The sequence below is a fragment of the Salvelinus alpinus genome, chromosome 2 (genome assembly GCF_045679555.1).
Source record: "Salvelinus alpinus chromosome 2, SLU_Salpinus.1, whole genome shotgun sequence".
In the NCBI taxonomy this organism is placed as follows: Eukaryota; Metazoa; Chordata; class Actinopteri; order Salmoniformes; family Salmonidae; genus Salvelinus; species Salvelinus alpinus.
Genome location: NC_092087.1, coordinates 120,735,042 through 120,758,578, shown reverse-complemented (window position 1 = coordinate 120,758,578; position 23,537 = coordinate 120,735,042). Strand labels below are relative to the sequence as shown.

Sequence of the window (23,537 nt, the reverse complement as noted above, 5' to 3'; positions counted from 1 at the left end):
TCCAAGATCTGTTTGTGCTGTCTTGCCAGCTCCCTTGCTATGAGTGTCACGCCAAACAAGCTGGAACACAAACGGATCAGAGACTCAGACTAGGTCTGGGCTATGTAGAGACGGAGACTCCTGGGCCTGGACCCGACACTGTGAGGATATATTCTGTTCTGTCTGCTGCCAGCTTCCTCCAGGCTCTAATTACTAACTTATGGTGAGGAAATATCCAGCAGATGTCCCAGTACTACCACAGCCACGCTGGGAAGGACAGACAGACGGACTGCAGTCCAAACACTTTTTCAACACTTTGATTTAACATCTTACTGACCTGGAATTGGGGTTGGGGTTGGGGGACTTTTGGAAAGAAAAAAGTCTGTCTTTGAGTTAGAGTTGAGAAATTGTCCTGTGGAGTGGAGTGGGTTAGATTGTAGATACTAGTTTGTATCTGTTTTGTCCTGTGAGCAGCCATTCCAAGAGTGATTACTCAGCCTTTGGGACATTGCTTATTCAGCTATATATTGGCCATGAAATTCATTCTCTATTTGGTTATGAACTGGGAAGAATCTTTAACCAATGAAAACCATGAGAAATTGCTAGCAAACAGAACCGTCAAATACCAAGTCTAATCACTGTCTTATTGAACGCAGGCCTCGTTCATTAACTCAACCACACTGACTCCACATCATCTCAGGCCGCGTCTTTACACCGGGTCAATTGCCTTCTATCTGCCCCGTGGCAGGAAATGCCAACCTAGCGAGTGGGAATTAGTGCACGTGTGAGAGAGTCCTTAGATTCCCCCATAGCCCCAGTGAGCCCCACTCACGCATCCCCTCTCCCCCAGCATTTGGACACTATGCTGGGGGAGAGGGAATATGGGGATTGGGGATGAGCATGTGGCTGCCATTGGAAGCAGAGAGAATCGGGTGATTGGATCAAATCAAGGTCCCTCAATCAGGCTGTGTGTGTGTGTGTGTGTGTGTGTGTGTGTGTGTGTGTGTGTGTGTGTGTGTGTGTGTGTGTGTGTGTGTGTGTGTGTGTGTGGGTGTGTGGGTGTGTGGGTGTGTGGGTGTGTGGGTGGGTGGGTGGGTGGGTGGGTTAGGCTCTAGATTAGCAGCTGCTGTATGTGTCGTAGCAGGGTTTTTTATTTAAGATGGTGACACTTTTTAGAACATTGCAGATAGAAAGTAAAATGTAGAGCTTATCGATTCCTGAATGTTGTAAGTGAATGACACCCAGGCCAGCGGGTCTGGTTGTAGGAGCAGGGCAGTAGACACATGAGAAGGACAGGCCTGTCTGTGTTTGACAGAGAATAAGGGAGCTGCGCTGCGTAGCGCTGAGATGAGGTCATAGATTGTGGCTGCAGTGACGAATCGGGCACAGTCTGTTTTATTTTCTCTCTCTCCCTCGCTCCCCCTTTATTCTGCATCATCAGCTCTGACTGTATGTTTAGGAAGGCGGTCTAAAATTGTGTGTGTGTGGTTATGCCTGTGTGTATATCATCAGCCCCCTGAGGCCCTTCCCCAGATGTGCAGAAGACATGCTCCTGCAGAGGGAATCTCCTGATCTCTCCTCCTCCTCTCCTCCCTTTTACCTTAACTCCTTTCTTCTTCCTGTCCATTTACATTCAGTCCTTTCACTACCTCCTCTCTTATATCTCGCTTTTCTCTTGCCACTCATCTTTTATCTCCTTCTGACTGTTCTTTCTCCTTCATAGTGCATTACCACCCCATAGGCATGTCTTTACTAGTGGTCCGCTGTGTGCTGGTCCAGTCCTTGACTCTTATGTAACTAAATGCAACATGTTGGGGTCAGGCGTTTGGCCATAGGTCATGTACTAAAGTGACGGCTTCCATTTAATGTGAACCCTTAGGCTCACCATGCAACGTCAGTAGCCTCCAGCTTTTTGGGGCTTGTGTGTTTGGTCTTGCATGGGTGCTTCTGTGTACATGGCTGTCCGCGTTCTATGCCCATCTGCCCTACTGCACAACGTGTGTTTACAGGATGTACGGTCATGCGAGAGGAATCTGCTCTGAATAACAGCCTTCCTCCGCAGGCTGTGTGTCTGCGTGTGTGTGTGTCTGCATGTGAGTGTGTTTGTATGTGTGTGCATGCCCATTTGTGTGTGTGTGTATGCACATGAATGTGTGTGTGCACGCGCAAGTACGTGTGTGTATGCTAGAGGTCAACCGATTAATCGGCAGGGCCGATTTCAAGTTTTCATAACAATCGGTAATCGTCGTTTTTGGACGCCGAATACATTGCATTCCACAAAGAAACTGCGTGGCAGGCTAACCACCTGTTACGCGAGTGCAGCAAGGAGCCAAAGTAAGTTGCTAGCTAGCATTAAACTTATCTTATAAAAAACAATCTTCACATAATCACTAGTTAACTACACATGGTTGATGATATTACTAGTTTAACTAGCTTGTCCTGCGATTCATATAAATTAACAGGCACCGCATTGATTATCATCGAATCACAGCCTACTTCGCCAAATGAGGGATGATTTAACAAAAGCACATTCGCGAAAAAGCACAATCGTTGCACGAATGTACCTAACTATAAACATCAATGCCTTTCTAAAAATCAATAGACAGAAGTATATATTTTTTTAAACTTGCATATTTAGTTCAAATAAATTAATGTTAGCAGGCAATATTAACTAGGGAAATTGTCACTTCTCTTGCGTTCATTGCATGCAGAGTCAGGGTATATGCAACAGTTTCGGCCACCTGGCTCGTGGCGAACAAATTTTCCAGAATTTGCCATAAATATGACATAACATTGAAGGTTGTGCAATGTAACAGCAATATTTAGACTTAGGTGTAACGGCTGTTGGAAGGAGAGGACCAAGGTGCAGCATGGTAAGTATTCATAATACTTTTAATAAATATGAACACTTGAACAAAAAACGAACAGTTCTGCAAGGTGCAATACACAAAACAGAAAACAACTACCCACCAAGCACAGGTGGGAATGAGGCTACCTAAGTATGGTTCTCAATCAGAGACAACGATAAACAGCTGCCTCTGAGAACCACACCAGGACAAACACCTAGAAATACAAAACATAGAACAAAACAGAATACCCACCCCAACTCACGCCCTGACCAAACCAAAATAGAGACATAAAAAAAGAACTAAGGTCAGGGAGTGACAGTACCCCATTTGTGCCATGGATCGCGTCGCTGGAGGCTTCTTGCCATGGATCATCGCTGGAGTGGAGAGACACACAGGAGACCTGGCTCTGGGAGAAGGCACAGGACTCACCAGGCTGGGGAGACATATGAGGGTTCATTCTCGGCGCAGGCACAGGACTCACCAGGCTGGGGAGACATACAGGAGGCCTTGTCCTTGGCCGAGGCACCGGATATACTGGGCCGTGGAGGCGCACTGGCAGCAGCATGCTCGTAAGCATTCATTCAAACTTTACTGCGTTTGCCAACAGCTCTTAGAAAAGCATGATGCTCTTAGCAAAGCTTGATGCACAGCGCTGTTTATGACTTCAAGCCTATCAACTCCTGAGAGTGCCTATTAGAACATCCAATAGTCAAAGGTATATGAAATACAAATGATATAGAGAGAAATAGTCGACGCGTCCTAATTCCTATAATAACTACAACCTAAAACTTAACTGGGAATATTGAACCACCAGCTTTCAATTGTTCTCATGTTCTGAGCAAGGAACTTAAACGTTAGCTTTTTTACATGGCACATATTGCACCTTTACTTTCTTCTCCAACACTGTTTTTGCATTCTTTAAACCAAATTGAGCATGTTTCATTATTTATTTGAGACTAAATAGATTTTATTATGTATTATATTTAAGTTAAAATAAGTGTTCATTGTTCATTCAGTATTGTTTTAATTGTCATTATTACACAGACACGTATGTACGTATATATATATAAAAATCGGACGATTTTAATTGGTATCGGCTTTTTTTGGTCCTCCAATAATCGGTATCGGAGTTAAAATCCTAAGAGTTCGACCTCTAGTGTATGCGGTGTATGATTGACCCCAATTATTAGACTGGTCAATATTTTTTTTGTCAAGCAGTAGTAAATATCAAAAAAAGATTTCTGGCACACGCCAATCTCGGTGAGCTAATCCATTGCTGAGGCCGTGGGGATGGCACAGTCCAAGAAGAAGGGGAGTGTGGCTGCACAATGCACTTCTCTCTCCTGACAATTTGTGCACATTCATTGTTTCATAACTTCATTGTGTGAATTGTTTGAGTTTCATTGTTAGTGTCTATCAATTCCCCATTGCATACAGTAGCTCACCAGAAGTACATTTGACTGTTAATTCCTATCATTTCTAATCTACAACGTTTATTTGGTTACGGTAATGTCTGTTAATGCATTCAATATGTTATTATTCCAGTCGTTTACCCGTTCTCATTGTCGGAGTGGACACGCTGTTTGCTGAGCGCATAACCTATACTACACGTGTAAGAAACACGTTTTGGTTTATTTCATTTCATTGACGAGTTAGTCATTTACAGGAGCACTCCAAACAAAAGACAATGTTGAGTAAGGACACGCACCTGATTACACAGAGAAGTAGGCCGGCCTATAGGCTTCTCGAAGTAATGTTTTCTTCACCTCAATTAGCGAGGAAGCAAAGTATGTTTTTACATCCATTCAGACTAACAATAATTCCTCAATGTATTTGAAAAATCTTTCCAGCTCTCTCCCTTTTGATAACCACTCGGTGTGAAAGGAAAAATGTCAAACATCATAAAATGGGCCTACCTGATTACTACTTATCCCTTGCGCAAATAGCCTACAGCTGATGGCATAGAATATTTAATACAATGTTACAAGGAGCTTCAGGCCAGACCCAAGTTAATAGCTGATACAATGTTTCAAGTTCGTTGCAGACAGGCCATGTGTAGACACTGCAGGCGGCAATGTTTTTAGTTGTTTGCTTTATAGGCTATTTTTACATGGCAATAAAGTTACTTTTTAGGTTTATATCTGTCACGATCGTCTTGTGAAGAGAGAGAGGACCAAAACGCAGCGTGTGAAAAATAAGACATCTTCTTTTTATTTGAAGAAGAAAAAACGAAACCAAACACTTTACAAACTAACAACACAACAACCGACCGTGAAGCTACAAAACAAAAGTGCACACACAAGCTACTAACGTTTAGACATAGACAATTACCCACCACCAGCTAAAGCCCATGGCTGCCTTAAATATGGCTCCCAATCAGAGACAACAATAACCAGCTGTCTCTAATTGAGAACCAATTCAGGCAACCATAGACTTTCCTAGACACCTACACTGAACACTAAACCATCTACTCTACTTAACCCCCTAAGCCATACAACACCCTAGACAATACAAAAACACATACTACACCATGTCACACCCTGACCTAACTAAAATAATAATGAAAACAAAGATAACTAAGGCCAGGGTGTGACATAACCCCCCCTTAAGGTGCGAACTCCGGACGCACCAGCATAAAGTCTAGGGGAGGGTCTGGGTGGGCGTCTGTCCACGGTGGCGGCTCTGGTACTGGTCGTGGTCCCCACCCCACCATAGTCACTACCCGCTTTCGTAGCCTCCTCCAAATGACCACCCTCCAACTTAACCCCACTGGATTAAGGGGCAGCACCGGACTAAGGGGCAGCACCGGACTAAGGGGCAGCACCGGGATAAGGGGCAGCACCGGGATAAGGGGCAGCACCGGGATAAGGGGCAGCACCGGACTAAGGGGCAGCACCGGACTAAGGGGCAGCACCGGACTAAGGGGCAACACCGGACTAAGGGGCAGCACCGGACTGAATGGCGGATCCTGGCTGGCTGGCTCTGGCGGATCCTGGCTGGACGGCTCTGGCGGATCCTGGCTGGCTGGCTCTGGCGGATCCTGGCTGGACGGCTCTGGCGGATCCTGGCTGGACGGCTGGACGGCTCATGGCTGGCTGACGGATCTGGCTGCTCATGGCTGGCTGACGGATCTGGCTGCTCATGGCTGGCTGACGGATCTGGCTGCTCATGGCTGGCTGACGGATCTGGCTGCTCATGGCTGGCTGACGGATCTGGCTGCTCATGGCTGGCTGACGGATCTGGCTGCTCATGGCTGGCTGACGGATCTGGCTGCTCATGGCTGGCTGACGGATCTGGCTGCTCATGGCTGGCTGACGCATCTGGCTGCTCATGGCTGGCTGACGCATCTGGCTGCTCATGGCTGGCTGACGGATCTGGCTGCTCATGGCTGGCGGAAGGCTCTGGCTGATCCTGTCTGGCGGAAGGCTCTGGCTGATCCTGTCTGGCGGAAGGCTCTGGCTGATCCTGTCTGGCGGAAGGCTCTGGCTGATCCTGTCTGGCGGAAGGCTCTGGCTGATCCTGTCTGGCGGAAGGCTCTGGCTGATCCTGTCTGGCGGGCGGCTTTGAAGACTCATGGCAGACGGACAGTTCAGACGGCGTTGGGCAGACGGGCAGTTCAGGCGCCGTTGGGCAGACGGGCAGTTCAGGCGCCGTTGGGCAGACGGGCAGTTCAGGCGCCGTTGGGCAGACGGGCAGTTCAGGCGCCGTTGGGCAGACGGGCAGTTCAGGCGCCGTTGGGCAGACGGCAGACTCTGGCCGGCTGAGACGCACTGTAGGCCTGGTGCGTGGTGCCGGAACTTGAGGTACCGGGCTAAGGACACGCACCTTCAGGCTAGTGCGGGGAGAAGGAACAGGGCATGCTGGACCCTGGGGACGCACATTAGGCCTAGTGCGTGGTGCCGGAACTGGTGGTACCGGGCTGAGGACACGCATCTCAGGGCTAGTGCGGGGAGCAGCAACAGGACGCACAGGACTCTGGGGACACACAGGAGGCTTGGTGCGTGGTGTTGGCACTGGTGGTAAAGGGCTGGAGACACGCACCATAGAACTAGTGCGTGGAGGAGGCACAGGGCTCTGAAGACGCACAGGAAGCCTGGTGCGTGGTGTAGGCACTGGTGGTACTGGGCTGGAGCGGGGAGGTGGCGCCGGAAATACCGGACCGTGCAGGCGTACTGGCTCCCTTGAGCACTGAGCCTGTCCAACCTTACCTGGTTGTATGCTCCCCGTCGCCCGACCAGTGGGGGGAGGTGGAATAACCCGCACCGGGCTATGTAGGCGAACCGGGGACACCATACGTAAGGCTGGTGCCATGTAAGCCGGCCCGAGGAGACGCACTGGTGGCCAGATGCGTTGGGCCGGCTTCATGACATCCGGCTCAACGCTCAATTTAGCCCGGCCGATACGTGGAGCTGGAATGTACCGAACCGGGCTATGCACGCGTACAGGAGACACCATGCGCTCTACTGCGTAACATGGTGTCTGCCCGTACTTTCGCTCTCCACGGTAAGTACAGGGAGTAGGCGCAGGTCTCCTACCTGACTTCGCCACACTCCCTTTAAGGCCCCCCCCAAGAAATGTTTGGGTTGTACTCACGGGCTTCCAGCCTTGCTTCCGTGCTGCCTCCTCATATCGCCTCCTCTCGGCTTTAGCTGCCTCCAGCTCTTCACGAGGGAGGCGATATTCTCCCGGTTGTGCCCAAGGTCCCTTACCATCCAGTATCTCCTCCCATGTCCATGAATCCTGTGTAGGTGGGTCCTGTTGCCGCTTGACACGCCGCTTGGTCCTAGATTGGTGGGTAATTCTGTCACGATCGTCTTGTGAAGAGAGAGAGGACCAAAACGCAGCGTGTGAAAAATACATCTTCTTTTATTAGAAGATAGGAAAAACACGAAAACGAACACTATACACAAAACAAACCAAACAACAACCGACCGTGAAGCTACAAAACAAAAGTGCACACACAAGCTACTAACGTTTAGACATAGACAATTACCCACCACCAGCTAAAGCCTATGGCTGCCTTAAATATGGCTCCCAATCAGAGACAACAATAACCAGCTGTCTCTAATTGAGAACCAATTCAGGCAACCATAGACTTTCCTAGACACCTACACTGAACACTAAACCATCTACTCTACTTAACCCCCTAAGCCATACAACACCCTAGACAATACAAAAACACATACTACACCATGTCACACCCTGACCTAACTAAAATAATAATGAAAACAAAGATAACTAAGGCCAGGGTGTGACAATATCATTTTTCATTTAGAATTGGATAGAATTTTGATTAACCACATGACAATGATTTTGAGATACGAAGACATTATTATAAATAAAATAATTGTTCCACATAAATGTGCGTACGAAAACCACAACTGGTACGCAGATCAGTAGAAATTGTAAAATAAATTGGCCTTCCACGTGAGAAAGTTGGCCAACTCCTCGTGTAGCCTATTACCGGCAACTTCAGGAGAGTAACAGCAGAATCTGCGAAAGCCAGCGAGAGCTGGATGGTCGGGACAGGTTAAGTTTTATTTTTTTATAAGGTTTTTTAAAGTGGATTTTATTAAAAGGTTAAGGTTTTTATAGAGTGGATTTTAATAAAACATATAGGGTATGTCTATCACAGGATCACAGTGGCACCTTAATTGGGGAGGACGGGCTAGTGGTAATGGCTGGTTTCCATATGCCATTCTGTTCACTCTGTTCCAGCCATTATTATGAGCCGTCCTCACCTCAGCAGCCTCCACTGATAAAAAAAAGAAATAACATTTTTAGTTGGGGACAGCGCTAGTGTGGTGGGAGGTAGAAATTAATGCCTCCAGCAGGCAGGTTGGAATGATATAGAGGGGAGATGGTGAAACGAGTGAGACCATCTCTCTACAGATGGACGCTGGAGCTGGTCTCTCTCTCTCCTATCTCTACAGATGGACGCTGGAGCTGGTCTCTCTCTCTCTCCTATCTCTACAGATGGACGCTGGAGCTGGTCTCTCTCTCTCTCTCCTATCTCTACAGATGGACGCTGGAGCTGGTCTCTCTCTCTCTCCTATCTCTACAGATGGACGCTGGAGCTGGTCTCTCTCTCTCCTATCTCTACAGATGGACGCTGGAGCTGGTCTCTCTCTCTCTCCTATCTCTACAGATGGACGCTGGAGCTGGTCTCTCTCTCTCCTATCTCTACAGATGGACGCTGGAGCTGGTCTCTCTCTCTCTCCTATCTCTACAGATGGACGCTGGAGCTGGACTCTCTCTCTCTCTCCTATCTCGACAGATGGACGCTGGAGCTGGTCTCTCTCTCCTATCTCGACAGATGGACGCTGGAGCTGGTCTCTCTCTCTCTCCTATCTCTACAGATGGACGCTGGAGCTGGTCTCTCTCTCTCTCCTATCTCTACAGATGGACGCTGGAGCTGGTCTCTCTCTCTCTCTCTCTCTCCTATCTCGACAGATGGACGCTGGAGCTGGTCTCTCTCTCTCTCTCCTATCTCGACAGATGGACGCTGGAGCTGGTCTCTCTCTCTCTCCTATCTCGACAGATGGACGCTGGAGCTGGTCTCTCTCTCTCTCTCTCTCCTATCTCGACAGATGGACGCTGGAGCTGGTCTCTCTCTCTCTCCTATCTCGACAGATGGACGCTGGAGCTGGTCTCGCTCTCCTCTCTCTACAGATTGGAGCTAGTCTCCCTCTCCTCAAATAGGTCTCATCATGGAGCCAGTACAGTACAGTCCTGTTGAGGCTTATAGTAAACCAACATTGAATCAGAGCTGTCTTACCGCAGCACCACTGTTTTAATACCGTACACATATCATAAATGAAAAAGTGTGTCACCAAAAGATACTGCTGTTTTGTTAGTTGTCTGAGTGTCACAAATAGGAAGTCACAGATTGTCACTTGTGTTTGTGCGTGTGGCCTCATGCATGTCTGCTTGCATGAGTCTGTGTGAGAGACCACAATGCTTTTGGGCTTCGGCCAAGGGTCTGACTCGATCTCGCCTGACCAGCTGAGCACTGACTAGGTCCAGGGTAGACCGGGTTAGTGCTGCCATTTGGCTGCCCTAAAGAGTTCTCCTTAATTAAAACATGTCATAAGCATTCATTGCATTCTACTAACTTTATTGCGCAACAGCTTTAACAGAAAAGGGATCTTTTTTTATGTTGCTAGTCTTGACCCTGATTAGCTCTGCTTTAAATGTCTGAGTACTAAGCAGCATGAGACCCCCCCACCGTCCCTCACACACACACGCACACACACACACACACACACACACACACACACACACACACACACACACACACACACACACACACACACAAACACACACACACCCCCACATACACATGCTAAACACACACGCACACAGTGCAGGATTTGGTGGAATCAGGATTTGGTGGAATAACGGCCTTAAAACCGGGCCTCTATTTTTGACAGACTTGGGTAACATTGACAAACACCGTGTGGATGGAAGTTGGCTTCTTCCTTATGGCTGAGTTCCTCTTTAATTCAGCATCAAAAAAGTGAGAATTTATCCAGAGTGTAGATCTGATCGGTTTCTTTGTGTGACCTTTAGTAACATTTACATTTACATTTAAGTCATTTAGCAGACGCTCTTATCCAGAGCGACTTACAAATTGGAAAGTTCATACATATTCATCCTGGTCCCCCCGTGGGGAATGAACCCACAACCCTGGCGTTGCAAGCGCCATGCTCTACCAACTGAGCCACACGGGACCACCGTGTGGCCACACAGTACACGTGTGTGTGTGTGTATGTGTGTGTGCATGCACACCAACATAGACACACACCTACAAAATCCACACACACCCCTATCCCTCCATCCAGTCCCTCTACTCCCCCACACAGACATATGGCCATATGACATGAGCAGTGGGGGAGTGAGGAGAGCCAGAGGAAGGAGGTGCAGCAGAGGGGGAGAGACATACAACTCCACAGAGCTGGTTTAGGTCAGAAGAGCCCTTTTTAACAGAACCCCGTTATGTAGATACAGATAACCCCACTGCTCATCCATGCCGGTCTCATTCCCACTAGGATCCAGTGTGTGTGTGTGTGTGTGTGTGTGTGTGTGTGTGTGTGCCACAACTCCGTGATCTATTGGCCATGTTGCACCCATTAATGACTGGTTCCAACTTCCTTGGGTCCCTCATACAGTTGATGCAGCATTTTTAAAAAGAGGATCTTACAAAGAGGGAAAACCCAGAGAAGGTTGTCTGTGTTTGTGAACTCACTTCTGATCACACTCTTTGGCAGAGAGACTAAAGTTTGGCTCCGGTTGAAGTGTTTGACAACGTACAAGAAATCCCTGTCGACACGTACACCATCCCCAGCCCCGTCTCTTGTATCAACACCTCACCTCCGATAAAGCCGGGCGTTTGTCATCGGGGCGAGCCAAGAGAAACAACTTGCCCTATCGCAACTGTAGCATATCACTGTCCTCACCCAGCAGCGGTTCCTGTAGACTAAACTAAAACAGCCCAGGACAGGTCACATTCACCTGAAAGAGCCAAAGGGTTTGTCTCCAATCATGTTTACGCTAAAGCTATCTAGATAGCTAAGTCGCTAACTCTGGCTAGCTAAAGCCACTAACTCTGCAGTATCTAGGGAGGGATCGGATGTCCCTTTGAGAACAAATGGAAAGGGAAGGGAAGTGCTTGTAACTTGGGCCGCCCTCTCCCTTTCACTCACACTCTCACACACACACACGGGTGTGTTTGTTTGGCCGTTTTCTCGCCCAGACGGCGGCTCGCTAAGTGACCCTTGGCCTCTCCGGAGAGCAAGGTGGAGGGTCAGAGGTCAGAGTGCGTCCTGCTCTCCTGGCGTCAGGGGAGCGGTTGGAAAGGGAGTGGGGTTAGGGGTGGGCACTATGGAATGCTCCAGGTCTGTTAAGTGGCTCCAGTGTTTGTTTTTCCTGATTTAAACCCCAGTCAATAGAACTGGAGATGCTCTGGGAGGATAGAATACACAGTCTCTGGTCAGGAAATGTTAAAGTTCCTCTATAACTCACTCAGTTGAGTGTAATGTTTTCAGAGTGTTCTTTGTCCGTCTACCTTGTACCGTTGGCGTCTTAGAATGGTGTCGAAGGTCCCTACACATACAGCATCCGAGTAAGTGTGTGTGAGAGTGTGATTGGGGGCTGTTGAATGGAGGTAGCGGGATGCTTGAGTTCCAGGACCCTAGAGAAAAACTCATTAAAAGAGCGAGAACTTCCATCTGATCAGTTCTAACACTGCATTATCACGGCAGATTGAAGACATTAGCATTACAGAGGGAGGGAGGGGGAGAGAGGTGACTAAGTCAGACAGAAAAAGGGGAAGTCTCCAGCAAAAAAAGGGAGGGAGAGAAAAAAGACAGACATTACATGTGGCTGAGGCTGTGAGCAAGTAATGGAGCGAGACAGAATAGCCGGTAAGTTCTGGGCTCTCAAACTTTTTCTTCTGCATAGTTTGGAGTCTGCTTAATTTACTATTTTCTAACTCACTTGGTAACTTTGCTGCCTCGCCTATGTAGAGGAAGCCACGAGTCATTCGGGGTTCTGTTTGCTTAGTCGGGCAATACAGTAGACGCTGGGGCACTCTGTCTGTCTAGTCCGCTTGCCTCACTACTGACTAACTAATTAATCTTGCTAGTGAATTCCACAAGAATATGATAATCGGCTCTAATGATGATTTCAGCCTTTTCACTTTGGATTTTTTGTTGTTGTTGAATTCTCTCAATTTTTAAGGGTTGACTTGTAATAGTTTACTCTACAGCTGGTGGTTGTCTTTGTCTCTCTTTCTGACACTGTCAGCTGTGAGATACTGTACGGCTGCCTTTACTGAGTGTGCTTGTCTGCATGAGTGTGTGCGTGAGAGGGGAGTGGGCATCATGTGAAGAAGTGTCTTAAGCCCCATGACTACAAGGTATCCTGGACACTACTATGGAAAGAAATGTGGAAAAGCCACAAACCAAATATGCAACTTGTGACTGAGGCATTGCAGTAGGATTGCATTGGATATGATGGAATAATGATTCACTACAGTTGACCCTGATGTGGGAGCTAGACTATAGACATGATTCACTCTGAATAATGTCATAGCCATGCATACGAGGGAGTTTATGCTTCATTTCAGTCATCTGGATTAACTATGATTGATGGGAAAGTCTCTATTTTTAGTTATGGGATGAGGCATGAGCTCATGTCTCATGTCGTCGCTAATATGCTTTTTTTTTCTCGGTTGTGGCCTCCGCCAGCGTCTTTTCAGGAAAGCCTAGCACGTCCCACACACTGTGTCCTGTCAGAATGCGTTTCTTGTCATGCTGTGTCCTCCCCGCTGTTGCTCTCAGCTTCAGGGTTGATATTCCTCCACTTCCCCTGTTCATGTCACTCTCTCTGTTTACACACAGTGCTACGACTGAAGCTATCTCTGATCCATAGATCTGCCTTATCAGGTCTTTCATTGGATATTCCATTTTTTGGTACGTTTTGAGTGTAGAGGGGCTTCTAAACTGGCCCATATGGGCTCAGTCTGGATTAAAACGATAAAGCTAATCCAACAGGCTTGTGGAGATTAGCGTCGGACATCAAACTGAGCGTCACTCTGAAAATTAGCCTTCATTCAGCTGCTAATGAGATGGCTCTGCTTCAGCTCAGTGCATCTGATCTGCTGTGCAGACTCTGTATAGTTCTAGATTAGACCACAGGGAGGCAGTGTTGCTATGTGAGTTTTTCCCGTAGCCGTCAGTGGAGTGCACCACCATTTCACTGAGTTCTGTGAAAAGTTCCATGTGGATGATTCATATTTTGCAGACAGGGATTTCTTTCTTGTGTGATTTGGAAGAATATAGCAAAGTCGGACGTTGGTGGAGGTGAGAAGTGTGAGGTTTTTCCACAGCTCGAGCGTTTGGTGGCAGCAGTCGCCTTTCACCCAGGAAGCCCTGAGTTGAGCAACTTCCTCTTTATTTTATTTTATTTTATAGGGTTGTTTTGAGATATGTTGCTATGACAACCCCCCCCCCCCCCCCCCCCCAAAAAAAACACGTAACTTGTTTTGAGAGCGATATGAGCTACAGTATTAAGTCTTAGCGGGACATTTTGGACCTGTGTTTTGAGCCTCTGTCTCCACTCTCCGTTTTGGCTCTGTAGTGTTTCACTGCTATAAACCGTAGCGTCAGACCTCAGAGTTACGGCCGTGGTGTAGCCTCTCTACCCTCGGCTGTGCTGGATTAAAGATAATATGTTCAATGTGATGTCTTATTGATCATCTCTAAGTATTGGCAGCACATTGTGCTATACTGGCAGATAGCTGACTCCCTCATTGTGGCTGGCTGCTGCTTCAGTGGTAAAATGAAAATCGATGTTTAATAGTGGAAATCAGAAATGCCATTTCTGTGTCTATATTGTGACATTTTAAGTAGAGATGATCAGTACAGGATATCCTGTTGAGTGACGCTCTCATCACAGCCATGGCAGGCTATTGGTGGCTGAGGAGTGAGTTGATAGACCAGTTGAGGTCAATGCGGAGGGAAGGAGGGAGGTGGCGATGGGGCTTTGCTCTGAACACTGGTTCTTACATACTCTGGATCAACACAAGGTCTGTTCAGTGTGTCACATGTCAGCTTACTCATCCTTCGGCTGCTGTGTGTGAATATTCCTTTGCATTAGTTTGGGTTTTGCACAATGTAAACAGTGCAGTGAATGCTAACGATAGCCAATGCAGTACCCTTAAGACACAGCACAACAAACACATGCAAGACTCCACTCACACACATGCACACTACCCATTGGCTAACCCCTGTAGAGGAAGTTGCAAGGCTCTTTGTGTTCCATAAAAGCAGTGTACAGGATTTCCTCCATGAGTCAGCTGTCGACACATCTACCTCCCCACCTCTCTGCACCCTACCTTTTATTGTCTGCTAGTATTATTATTTCTCCACTAGGATAAGACCGGGCCCAAAGAACATGGCCCTGGACATTGAGAACAGGAAAGTAGGAAACTGGGCGGGCAGGCTCTATGGAAGCCCCACCTTTTGGTGTTGGGAGTTTGGCTGGTACTAGGCTATTATATGGAAATGACGGAACAGGGTTCAAATCTGGGGTTAGCTTAGTCATGATATATTCGTCAATGGATACTGGTAGTACTGAAGGTGTATCACGGCAAGGGCCAGCTCTCGTGTGACCCTTGTATGATCTACGGGTCTGACTGGGCCTTGCACCAGTGGAACATTCATTGAAGGTGTGGAAAATGCTAACGTAACGTGTAGGGAATGCTACAATAATGGTACTTTTAGATGGTACGAGATAGATGGCAAACCAGATGTCATTGTTTTCAATGAGAGCACGACAGTAAACGCCGTTGAGGTTGGCGGTGAATGCCGTCAGCCGCCACGGTAGATGGGACTTGCCGCCAGAGTTCGAATATTTAACATTTTGCCGTCTGCCATGTCTCGCTATGTTCTGTTCTTTATTTTTGTCTTATTATTATCTATCCCGATGCCTAGTCACTTTACCCTGCCTTCATGTACATATCTATCTCATTATTATCTATCCTGATGCCTAGTCACTTTACCCTGCCTTCATGTACATATCTACCTCAAATACCTAGTACTACTGCACATTGTACTGGTACTCCCTCTATATAGCTACATTCTTGTGTATTTTATTCCTCTTGTGTTACTATTTTTTGTATTTTTTTGTTAACCCTGCATTGTTGGGAAGGGCTTGTAAGCAAGCATTTCGCAGTAAAGTCTACACCAGTTTTATTCGGCGCCTGTGACAAATAAAATTTGATTTGATGACGACTGGTATGACGTTTTTTGCGTCCCTCGTCTAAACGCAGCATAACATGACGTGTGAAAAGGCACACTTCATCGCACAGAGTGTGTTTTTTTTATGCCTGATGGGCAAAGTGTGAAATTATCCAGTCAGGCTAGGAGGCCTGGCGTGTTTACAAGTTCTAATTGGACAGCTCTCTCGCTCTCTCACGCGCTCATTCTCTCTCTCTCTCTCTCTCTCTCTCTCTCTCTCTCTCTCTCTCTCTCTCTCTCTCTCTGTCTCTCTCTATGTTATTATCCCGTTTAATTGCGTAGTTTCGCTACTCAAGACTTTATTGAAGCCAAGTTTATTTAGCTCTGTTAATTCCATCAGCAGTCATCAGTGCACTGTTGCCACGCTGTCTGGACTGAAAGGTCAGGACAATGCCATTTTAAAAGGTGTCATTTTATAGGAACTGTCTAATCACGCACACACACACTCATAAATGGAATTGATGTGGGGCGACTGGTTTGTCACTTCCTCATGATAAACGTCTGTGGTTGTGTGTTCCTATTCGTCTGAAATTGGCCTGACAACCAAGTCTGCAGGTACAACCAGGGAAGTATTAAGGAGGCCTACACAGGAAGTGACAAAGCTAACCCGCATCATACTGGAGAGAGATGACGTTAAGAGTCAATATGTGAAGAGTCCTAGACCAGCCTATCCTATAAGTACATTGTACTGACCCAAACCGGCACCCTTTTACACAAACAACATGCATCTACACCACAACTCTCCTGTCTCCTCTCTCTTTCTCTCTGCCATGATCCAGGACCAGGCTGTATAGTTTTGGTGGGGATTTTTCTACAGTTTAGCCCTGAGCCTTCAAACACTGTTTACTGGGCTATTTCAGGGGTACTGAAACACACACGCGCTCCAGATGTTGTTTTGAAAATCTGTCTCTCGATGCCTGGACGGGAGCCATCATCTGTCTCTCGATGCCTGGACGGGAGCCATCATCTGTCTCTCGATGCCTGGACGGGAGCCATCATCTGTCTCTCTATGCCTGGACGGGAGCCATCATCTGTCTCTCTATGCCTGGACGGGAGCCATCATCTGTCTCTCTATGCCTGGACGGGAGCCATCATCTGTCTCTCTATGCCTGGACGGGAGCCATCATCTGTCTCTCTATGCCTGGACGGGAGCCATCATCTGTCTCTCTATGCCTGGACGGGAGCCATCATCTGTCTCTCTATGCCTGGACGGGAGCCATCATCTGTCTCTCTATGCCTGGACGGGAGCCATCATCTGTCTCTCTATGCCTGGACGGGAGCCATCATCTGTCTCTCTATGCCTGGACGGGAGCCATCATCTGTCTCTCTATGCCTGGACGGGAGCCATCATCTGTCTCTCGATGCCTGGACGGGAGCCATCATCTGTCTCTCTATGCCTGGACGGGAGCCATCATCTGTCTCTCTATGCCTGGACGGGAGCCATCATCTGTCTCTCTATGCCTGGACGGGAGCCATCATCTGTCTCTCTATGCCTGGACGGGAGCCATCATCTGTCTCTCTATGCCTGGACGGGAGCCATCATCTGTCTCTCTATGCCTGGACGGGAGCCATCATCTGTCTCTCTATGCCTGGACGGGAGCCATCATCTGTCTCTCGATGCCTGGACGGGAGCCATCATCTGTCTCTCTATGCCTGGACGGGAGCCATCATCTGTCTCTCTATGCCTGGACGGGAGCCATCATCTGTCTCTCGATGCCTGGACGGGAGCCATCATCTGTCTCTCGATGCCTGGACGGGAGCCATCATCTGTCTCTCTATGCCTGGACGGGAGCCATCATCTGTCTCTCTATGCCTGGACGGGAGCCATCATCTGTCTCTCTATGCCTGGACGGGAGCCATCATCTGTCTCTCGATGCCTGGACGGGAGCCATCATCTGTCTCTCTATGCCTGGACGGGAGCCATCATCTGTCTCTCTATGCCTGGACGGGAGCCATCATCTGTCTCTCTATGCCTGGACGGGAGCCATCATCTGTCTCTCTATGCCTGGACGGGAGCCATCATCTGTCTCTCTATGCCTGGACGGGAGCCATCATCTGTCTCTCTATGCCTGGACGGGAGCCATCATCTGTCTCTCTATGCCTGGACGGGAGCCATCATCTGTCTCTCTATGCCTGGACGGGAGCCATCATCTGTCTCTCTATGCCTGGAAGGGAGCCATCATCTGTCTCTCGATGCCTGGACGGGAGCCATCATCTGTCTCTCTATGCCTGGACGGGAGCCATCATCTGTCTCTCTATGCCTGGAAGGGAGCCATCATCTGTCTCTCTATGCCTGGACGGGAGCCATCATCTGCGCGTGTGTGTTTGCGTGCGTGTTTAGATAAATATATGCTGGCTGGGGAGGTGTGTATTTCACACGGTGTGTTTTAGGTTTAATTGAGGACTCGGGCTGTGTGGCATATGGTTTATAGTACTGCCACTGGGGCTGAGTACCAGGGGGCCACACACTGCTACATTTGACCGAAGATACGTACATGAATGCACAGGCATGGGTTAGTGAGGATGTAACACACATGCACGCAGGCACACACACCACACGCCTATACACAGCTGTCAGGTTTTACTGGATGTGTGACACACAGAATGTGGGTATGTGAGTACTTATGAGGCTGACTCAACCCATGGCTGCTCTCAGCACTGAGAGGCACCCTACACAATCCATAGAAGACTGTAACCTTTCCAACACAGAACAAGTGGTCAAAAACATGGTAGCAGTCTAGCAGAAGTATTCCAGTCCTATAACTGGTATATATCATAAACCCACAGACTCCATAGTCCTTGGACACACACACACACTCAACCTGGCAGCCTCTGGCCCTGGTCCCTAGACACTCGCCATACAGAGGAGCCAGAACACACAATAAAACACAGCAGGACCGCTTCTGACCTGAAGGTGTTGGGGTGAGGCGATGCCAGCCACCAGGTGGGCCCACTTCCAGAGAAGTGAGTGTTCTTTAATTAGAGAGGTAGTGAGTCTAAGGATGAGTCTGAAATGGAACCCTATTCCCTATATAGGGCTCTGGTCAAAAAAGTAGTGCACTATATGAGCCCTGGTCAAAAAGGTAGTGCACTATATGAGCTCTGGTCAAAAAAGTAGTGCACTATATGAGCCCTGGTCAAAAAGGTAGTGCACTATATGAGCTCTGGTCAAAAAGGTAGTGCACTATATGAGCTCTGGTCAAAAAAGTAGTGCACTATATGAGCCCTGGTCAAAAAGGTAGTGCACTATATGAGCCCTGGTCAAAAAGGTAGTGCACTATATGAGCCCTGGTCAAAAAGGTAGTGCACTATATGAGCCCTGGTCAAAAAGGTGCTTTATATGAGCCCTGGTCAAAGGTAGTGCACTATATAGTATAGTCCAGGCTGCATCACATCCGGCCGTGATTGGGAGTCCCAATGGGAAACGCACAATTGTCACAGCGTCGTCCAGGTTTGGCCGGGGTAGGATGTCATTGTAAATGAGATTTTGTTCTTAACTGACTTGCCTAGTTATATAAAGGTGAAATTAAAATATACATATATTTTTGGGGGAAAAGGGTGCCATTGCAGATGCAGTCAGACTTTGTGTCAGGAAAGTACCAGAGACGTGAGTGTTCTTTAATTAGTGGTAGTGAGGCAGAATTCCATGTTTATCTATAACTACTGAGGTACTTTCTGAGGTGGTCAGTTCATGTTAGCTCGAGTGGAGTGGGACTGAGTGGCTTGAGGTTTATGAAGCCCATTCTGGAGGGCCTGACTTTTTGACTGGTTGGCTGAGGGAAGGGGAGCTTTCTGGTTGATTACACGAGGCTAGGAAGTTGATTAAGTGGCTGTGTGACAATTCCCCTGTTGGCGCATGTCTTTTTACATGTTGTAGAATGTTATGGAATCAGACTTGACACACAGACACAGTCATGCACGCACACACACACACACTCATTGAGAGGGAGACGGCAGGCAGGGAAATGCACAAAAAAAAGGGAGTTTCTCTCTGAGGGGAGGAGAGGAGGGCTTGCCTTTCACTCTCTGAAGACTGAACGCTGCGATGTAGTGCCAGGCATAGGAGGAAGCAGAGAAAAATAAGTTGCTCCTTTAAGAAAGCTGTGGGCTTGGATCAGATCTACTACTCAGCACTCTGGTTTTTTACACTGGCTCCTAATTTGGGATTTGTTTAGAATCCATAGAGGGACTCTGGAACGTTACCTTGATTGGGAAGGGACTTGTGAATTCTGTTTACTTGGATATCAAACCAGCAAGATGTCTGACTCCAAGGTTACTGCTCACTTAGACGGAATTATCTCTGACTTTGAAGGTTTGTCTTGTTTTGATTACCCTCTTTTATTTGTCACAGATGTTCCTATCGACAGCCAGTGGTGACTAACGACTGAAGATAACTGATGTCAAAAAGACTATTTCTAGATCGAATTTACAATTCAGTAACTAGCCTTCTTCATTTAACAGCACGGGTCTCTCTCGCTCTGTTTTTGTTTCTCGAGTTTGTTTGTGTGTTCGCACGCGCATTGGGCATGTGTTCCCCCCTGTCTCTTAATGCGAGTCTGTTATTGATTTATATGGGGCGGCAGGTAGCCTAGCGGTTAGAGCATTGGGCTAGTAACCGAAAGGATGCAAGATCGAATCCCCGAGCTGACAAGGTAAAAATCTGTCGTTCTTTCCCTGAACGAGGCAGTTAACCCACTGTTCCTAGGCCGTCATTGTAAATAGGAATTTGATCTTAATTAACTGACTTGCCTTGTCAGTAGAGTACCCCAGTATTGACAGTGCTACTCCACCACAGGAAACCTTCCAGCTGAAAGCATTAAAGGGACTCATAGTAAAGCCACATCTGGCCACCGCATCAAACCCCCATTCATTCACAACTCCTCAGTGTGTCCTCTGTCTCTCTCCTTTGTTTTCCTAGCTGTCCTGTGAAGCTAGCATTGATTTCCTTTGTTGTCCTCTTCCTCCTTTCCTCTTCCTCCTCCGGTCCGAGTGTGTCCTTCCCTCCGGCTATGAAAGGTCTGACAGATGCCACACACACACACACACGCGTTTATTTTGCTATCCTTGTGGGGAACAAACAATTGATCCCAAACAATTGATTCCCATTCCGTTTCCCAAACTCAGTCTCTCGGACCCCAAGGGGTGCACGTTTTGGTTTTTGGCCTCACTAAACAGCTCATTAAAATGATCAAAGCTTGATGATTAGTTGATTATTTGAATCAGCTGTGTAGTGCTAGGGCAAAAAACAAAACATGCACCCCTTGGGGTCCCAAGGACCGAGTTTGGGAAACCCTGCCCTAACCCCTAATCCTTAATCTAACCTTAATCCGAAAACTAAACCTAACCCTAACTCTAACCCTAATTGTAAGCTTAAACCTAACCGCTGAAAAAAAAAAAAAAAGCCTTATCCTTTGTGGGCTTGACAAAACGCATCCATTTGTCTGAATTTTCCTTGTTTTACTATCCCTGTGAGGGCTCTGGAGGCCGATACGTAAAGCTTATTAAAGAGCAGTGATACTATCGAGAGCAGTGTGCGGGTTTCTTATTTTTATCCCCACAAGGACAGTAAAACCAAAACCCACACACTTTGAACTGAAAGTGTGTTTACTCCGTCAGATCTGAGAATCTGAATGTGTGACTGAACACAGTTAAACATGTCAGTATTGTTCATTTCATTTCTTTAGGGTCATATGGACACAGTCCAACACTTGATGAGCTTTGGGTTCTCGCTCTCTTGGTCAGATCGGTCTAAACGTGCATTCACTCCCTTAGAATTACACGTCTGGATGTGTGGTCCTGCTTCAGAAAGTAGTTTTGAGTCAGTGAAGCTCAAAACAATATCAGTCGGGGCATGAAGACCTTGTTCTTTGACAGAAAGGATTGTGGTGATCTCTCCATATTGGACAGACCAGACTCTATCTCCCACAGCTGTAGGTTTATGTCCAGGTAGTTTTTTTTTGTGAGTGATTATGTGTTCTGAGGGAGCATGTCGCTGTTTGGGCAGGGAGAGGAAATTCCACCGAGAGTGTGTGTGTGTGTGTGTGTGTGTGTGTGTGTGTGTGTGTGTGTGTGTGTGTGTGTGTGTGTGTGTGTGTGTGTGTGTGTGTGTGTGTGTGTGTGTGTGTGTTACCGTGCCAAAAATAGGTAAAGTAAACATGTGTTCTATTGCCTGGGCTCTCTTTTAAAGTGGCATGTGTTTATGTATATTTGGTAGAGTGTCCGTGCACTTTTATGACCATCTTGGGGGCTTGTGCACCACTTTCTTTGTAAACTCAGTTCATTAGTGCTTGTCAGGTCCAACAGTTCCTTTTTAACAAATGATTTTAAACTGCATTGCTTGCTGTTTGGGGTTTTAGGCTGGGTTTCTGTACAGCACTTTGAGATATCAGCTGATGTAAGAAGGGCTATATAAATACATTTGATTTGATATTACTATGCAGATTGTGTTGCTCAAATTTGTAGGTACAGTGTGCTGTTAACTTTCCATTAGCAGTACTATATGATCAAATGGATGAAAAATACCATATCAGTGCCATGGTAACAGGATGATGTCAGCCACCCTGTCACTCAGCCTGTTCTCTCAGGCAGTTGTGAATTCTGCTTGTATCTGATTCTCCCTGGTATCTGATCTGGGGCTGTGTAGAAACGTCGCTATTGGTCACACACTGCTACTGAAACACGGCTGACGTCGGACTACTCTGCCATTTACCTGCAAATCCAGTCTGGTCCGTGTTATGTCTGTCTCTCAGCTCAAACTAGAAGTGTGGGGATTTTCAAGAGGCTTCTTGTTTTTAGATTGTTTTTAGATTGTGTGGTTTATGTTAGTGCTTTGGTATGGATTTTAATTTATTATTTTTGACTGCATCTGAGATCACCATCAAGTCATAAGCCTTGGTCTATTATTGCTCTCTGATTAATTGAATAAACTCAATAGAGAATCAACTAAATAGTGAATAGTCCTCTCAGGGTCTGTTTGCTATGGTGGAGTTTGAAATAGCTGCAGGTGTTGTCTGGAATCCATCCGCTCTTGCTACTTCTAACATTGGAAATGGCTCCAGTGGTCAACAAGTGATGTAAATCAGGATGGCAGTAGCCTGCAATACAGAAGGCTTTCTAGTCGTTAACCTGTGGCGGTTGCTTGTTCAAAGGAATGAACTAGGCCTTACCTGCCAAGTACCAAGGGGTTCAGACTGAAAGGCCTTACCTGCCAAGTACCAAGGGGTTCAGACTGAAAGGCCTTACCTGCCAAGCACCCAGGGGTTCAGACTGAAAGGCCTTACCTGCCAAGCACCCAGGGGTTCAGACTGAAAGGCCTTACCTGCCAAGTACCCAGGGGTTCAGACTGAAAGGCCTTACCTGCCAAGCACCCAGGGGTTCAGACTGAAAGGCCTTACCTGCCAAGCACCCAGGGGTTCAGACTGAAAGGCCTTACCTGCCAAGTACCAAGGGGTTCAGACTGAAAGGCCTTACCTGCCAAGCACCCAGGGGTTCAGACTGAAAGGCCTTACCTGCCAAGCACCCAGGGGTTCAGACTGAAAGGCCTTACCTGCCAAGCACCCAGGGGTTCAGACTGAAAGGCCTTACCTGCCAAGCACCCAGGGGTTCAGACTGAAAGGCCTTATCTGCCAAGCACCCAGGGGTTCAGACTGAAAGGCTTTACCTGCCAAGTACCCAGGGGTTCAGACTGAAAGGCCTTACCTGCCAAGCACCCAGGGGTTCAGACTGAAAGCCAAGTACTACTGAACTACCAACAGCTGCATTCACTTTGAGTTCCTCTATCTTTCTTTCTCTCTCTTTGTCTCTCTTTCTCTTTGTCACACCGTGTGTCAGCATAAACCCAACAGTGTCCAGAGAAGAAACGAGGAAGTGTATATTTGACACACTAACATTAGCGGTGGCTAAAGCT

At 47.4% G+C, this 23,537-nt stretch overlaps 1 protein-coding gene across 5 annotated transcripts in view; it reads left to right on the top strand.

The window, feature by feature from the left end:
* The window catches only part of LOC139568511 (septin-9-like), a 90,767-nt gene that overhangs the window by 7,116 nt on the left and 60,114 nt on the right, over positions 1 to 23,537 (top strand). The window contains exon 1 of one of the 5 annotated variants that reach the window (XM_071390379.1): positions 12,175 to 12,253. The exons of 2 other annotated variants lie outside the window; for them this stretch is intronic. In XM_071390379.1, coding sequence (XP_071246480.1) covers positions 12,232 to 12,253 — 22 coding nt within the window. In that variant the 5' untranslated portion in view covers positions 12,175 to 12,231. Of the gene's footprint in view, positions 1 to 12,174; positions 12,254 to 19,683; positions 19,944 to 23,537 lie in introns of those variants that run through there. 2 more of the 5 variants (XM_071390383.1, XM_071390377.1) reach the window with 2 other exon arrangements.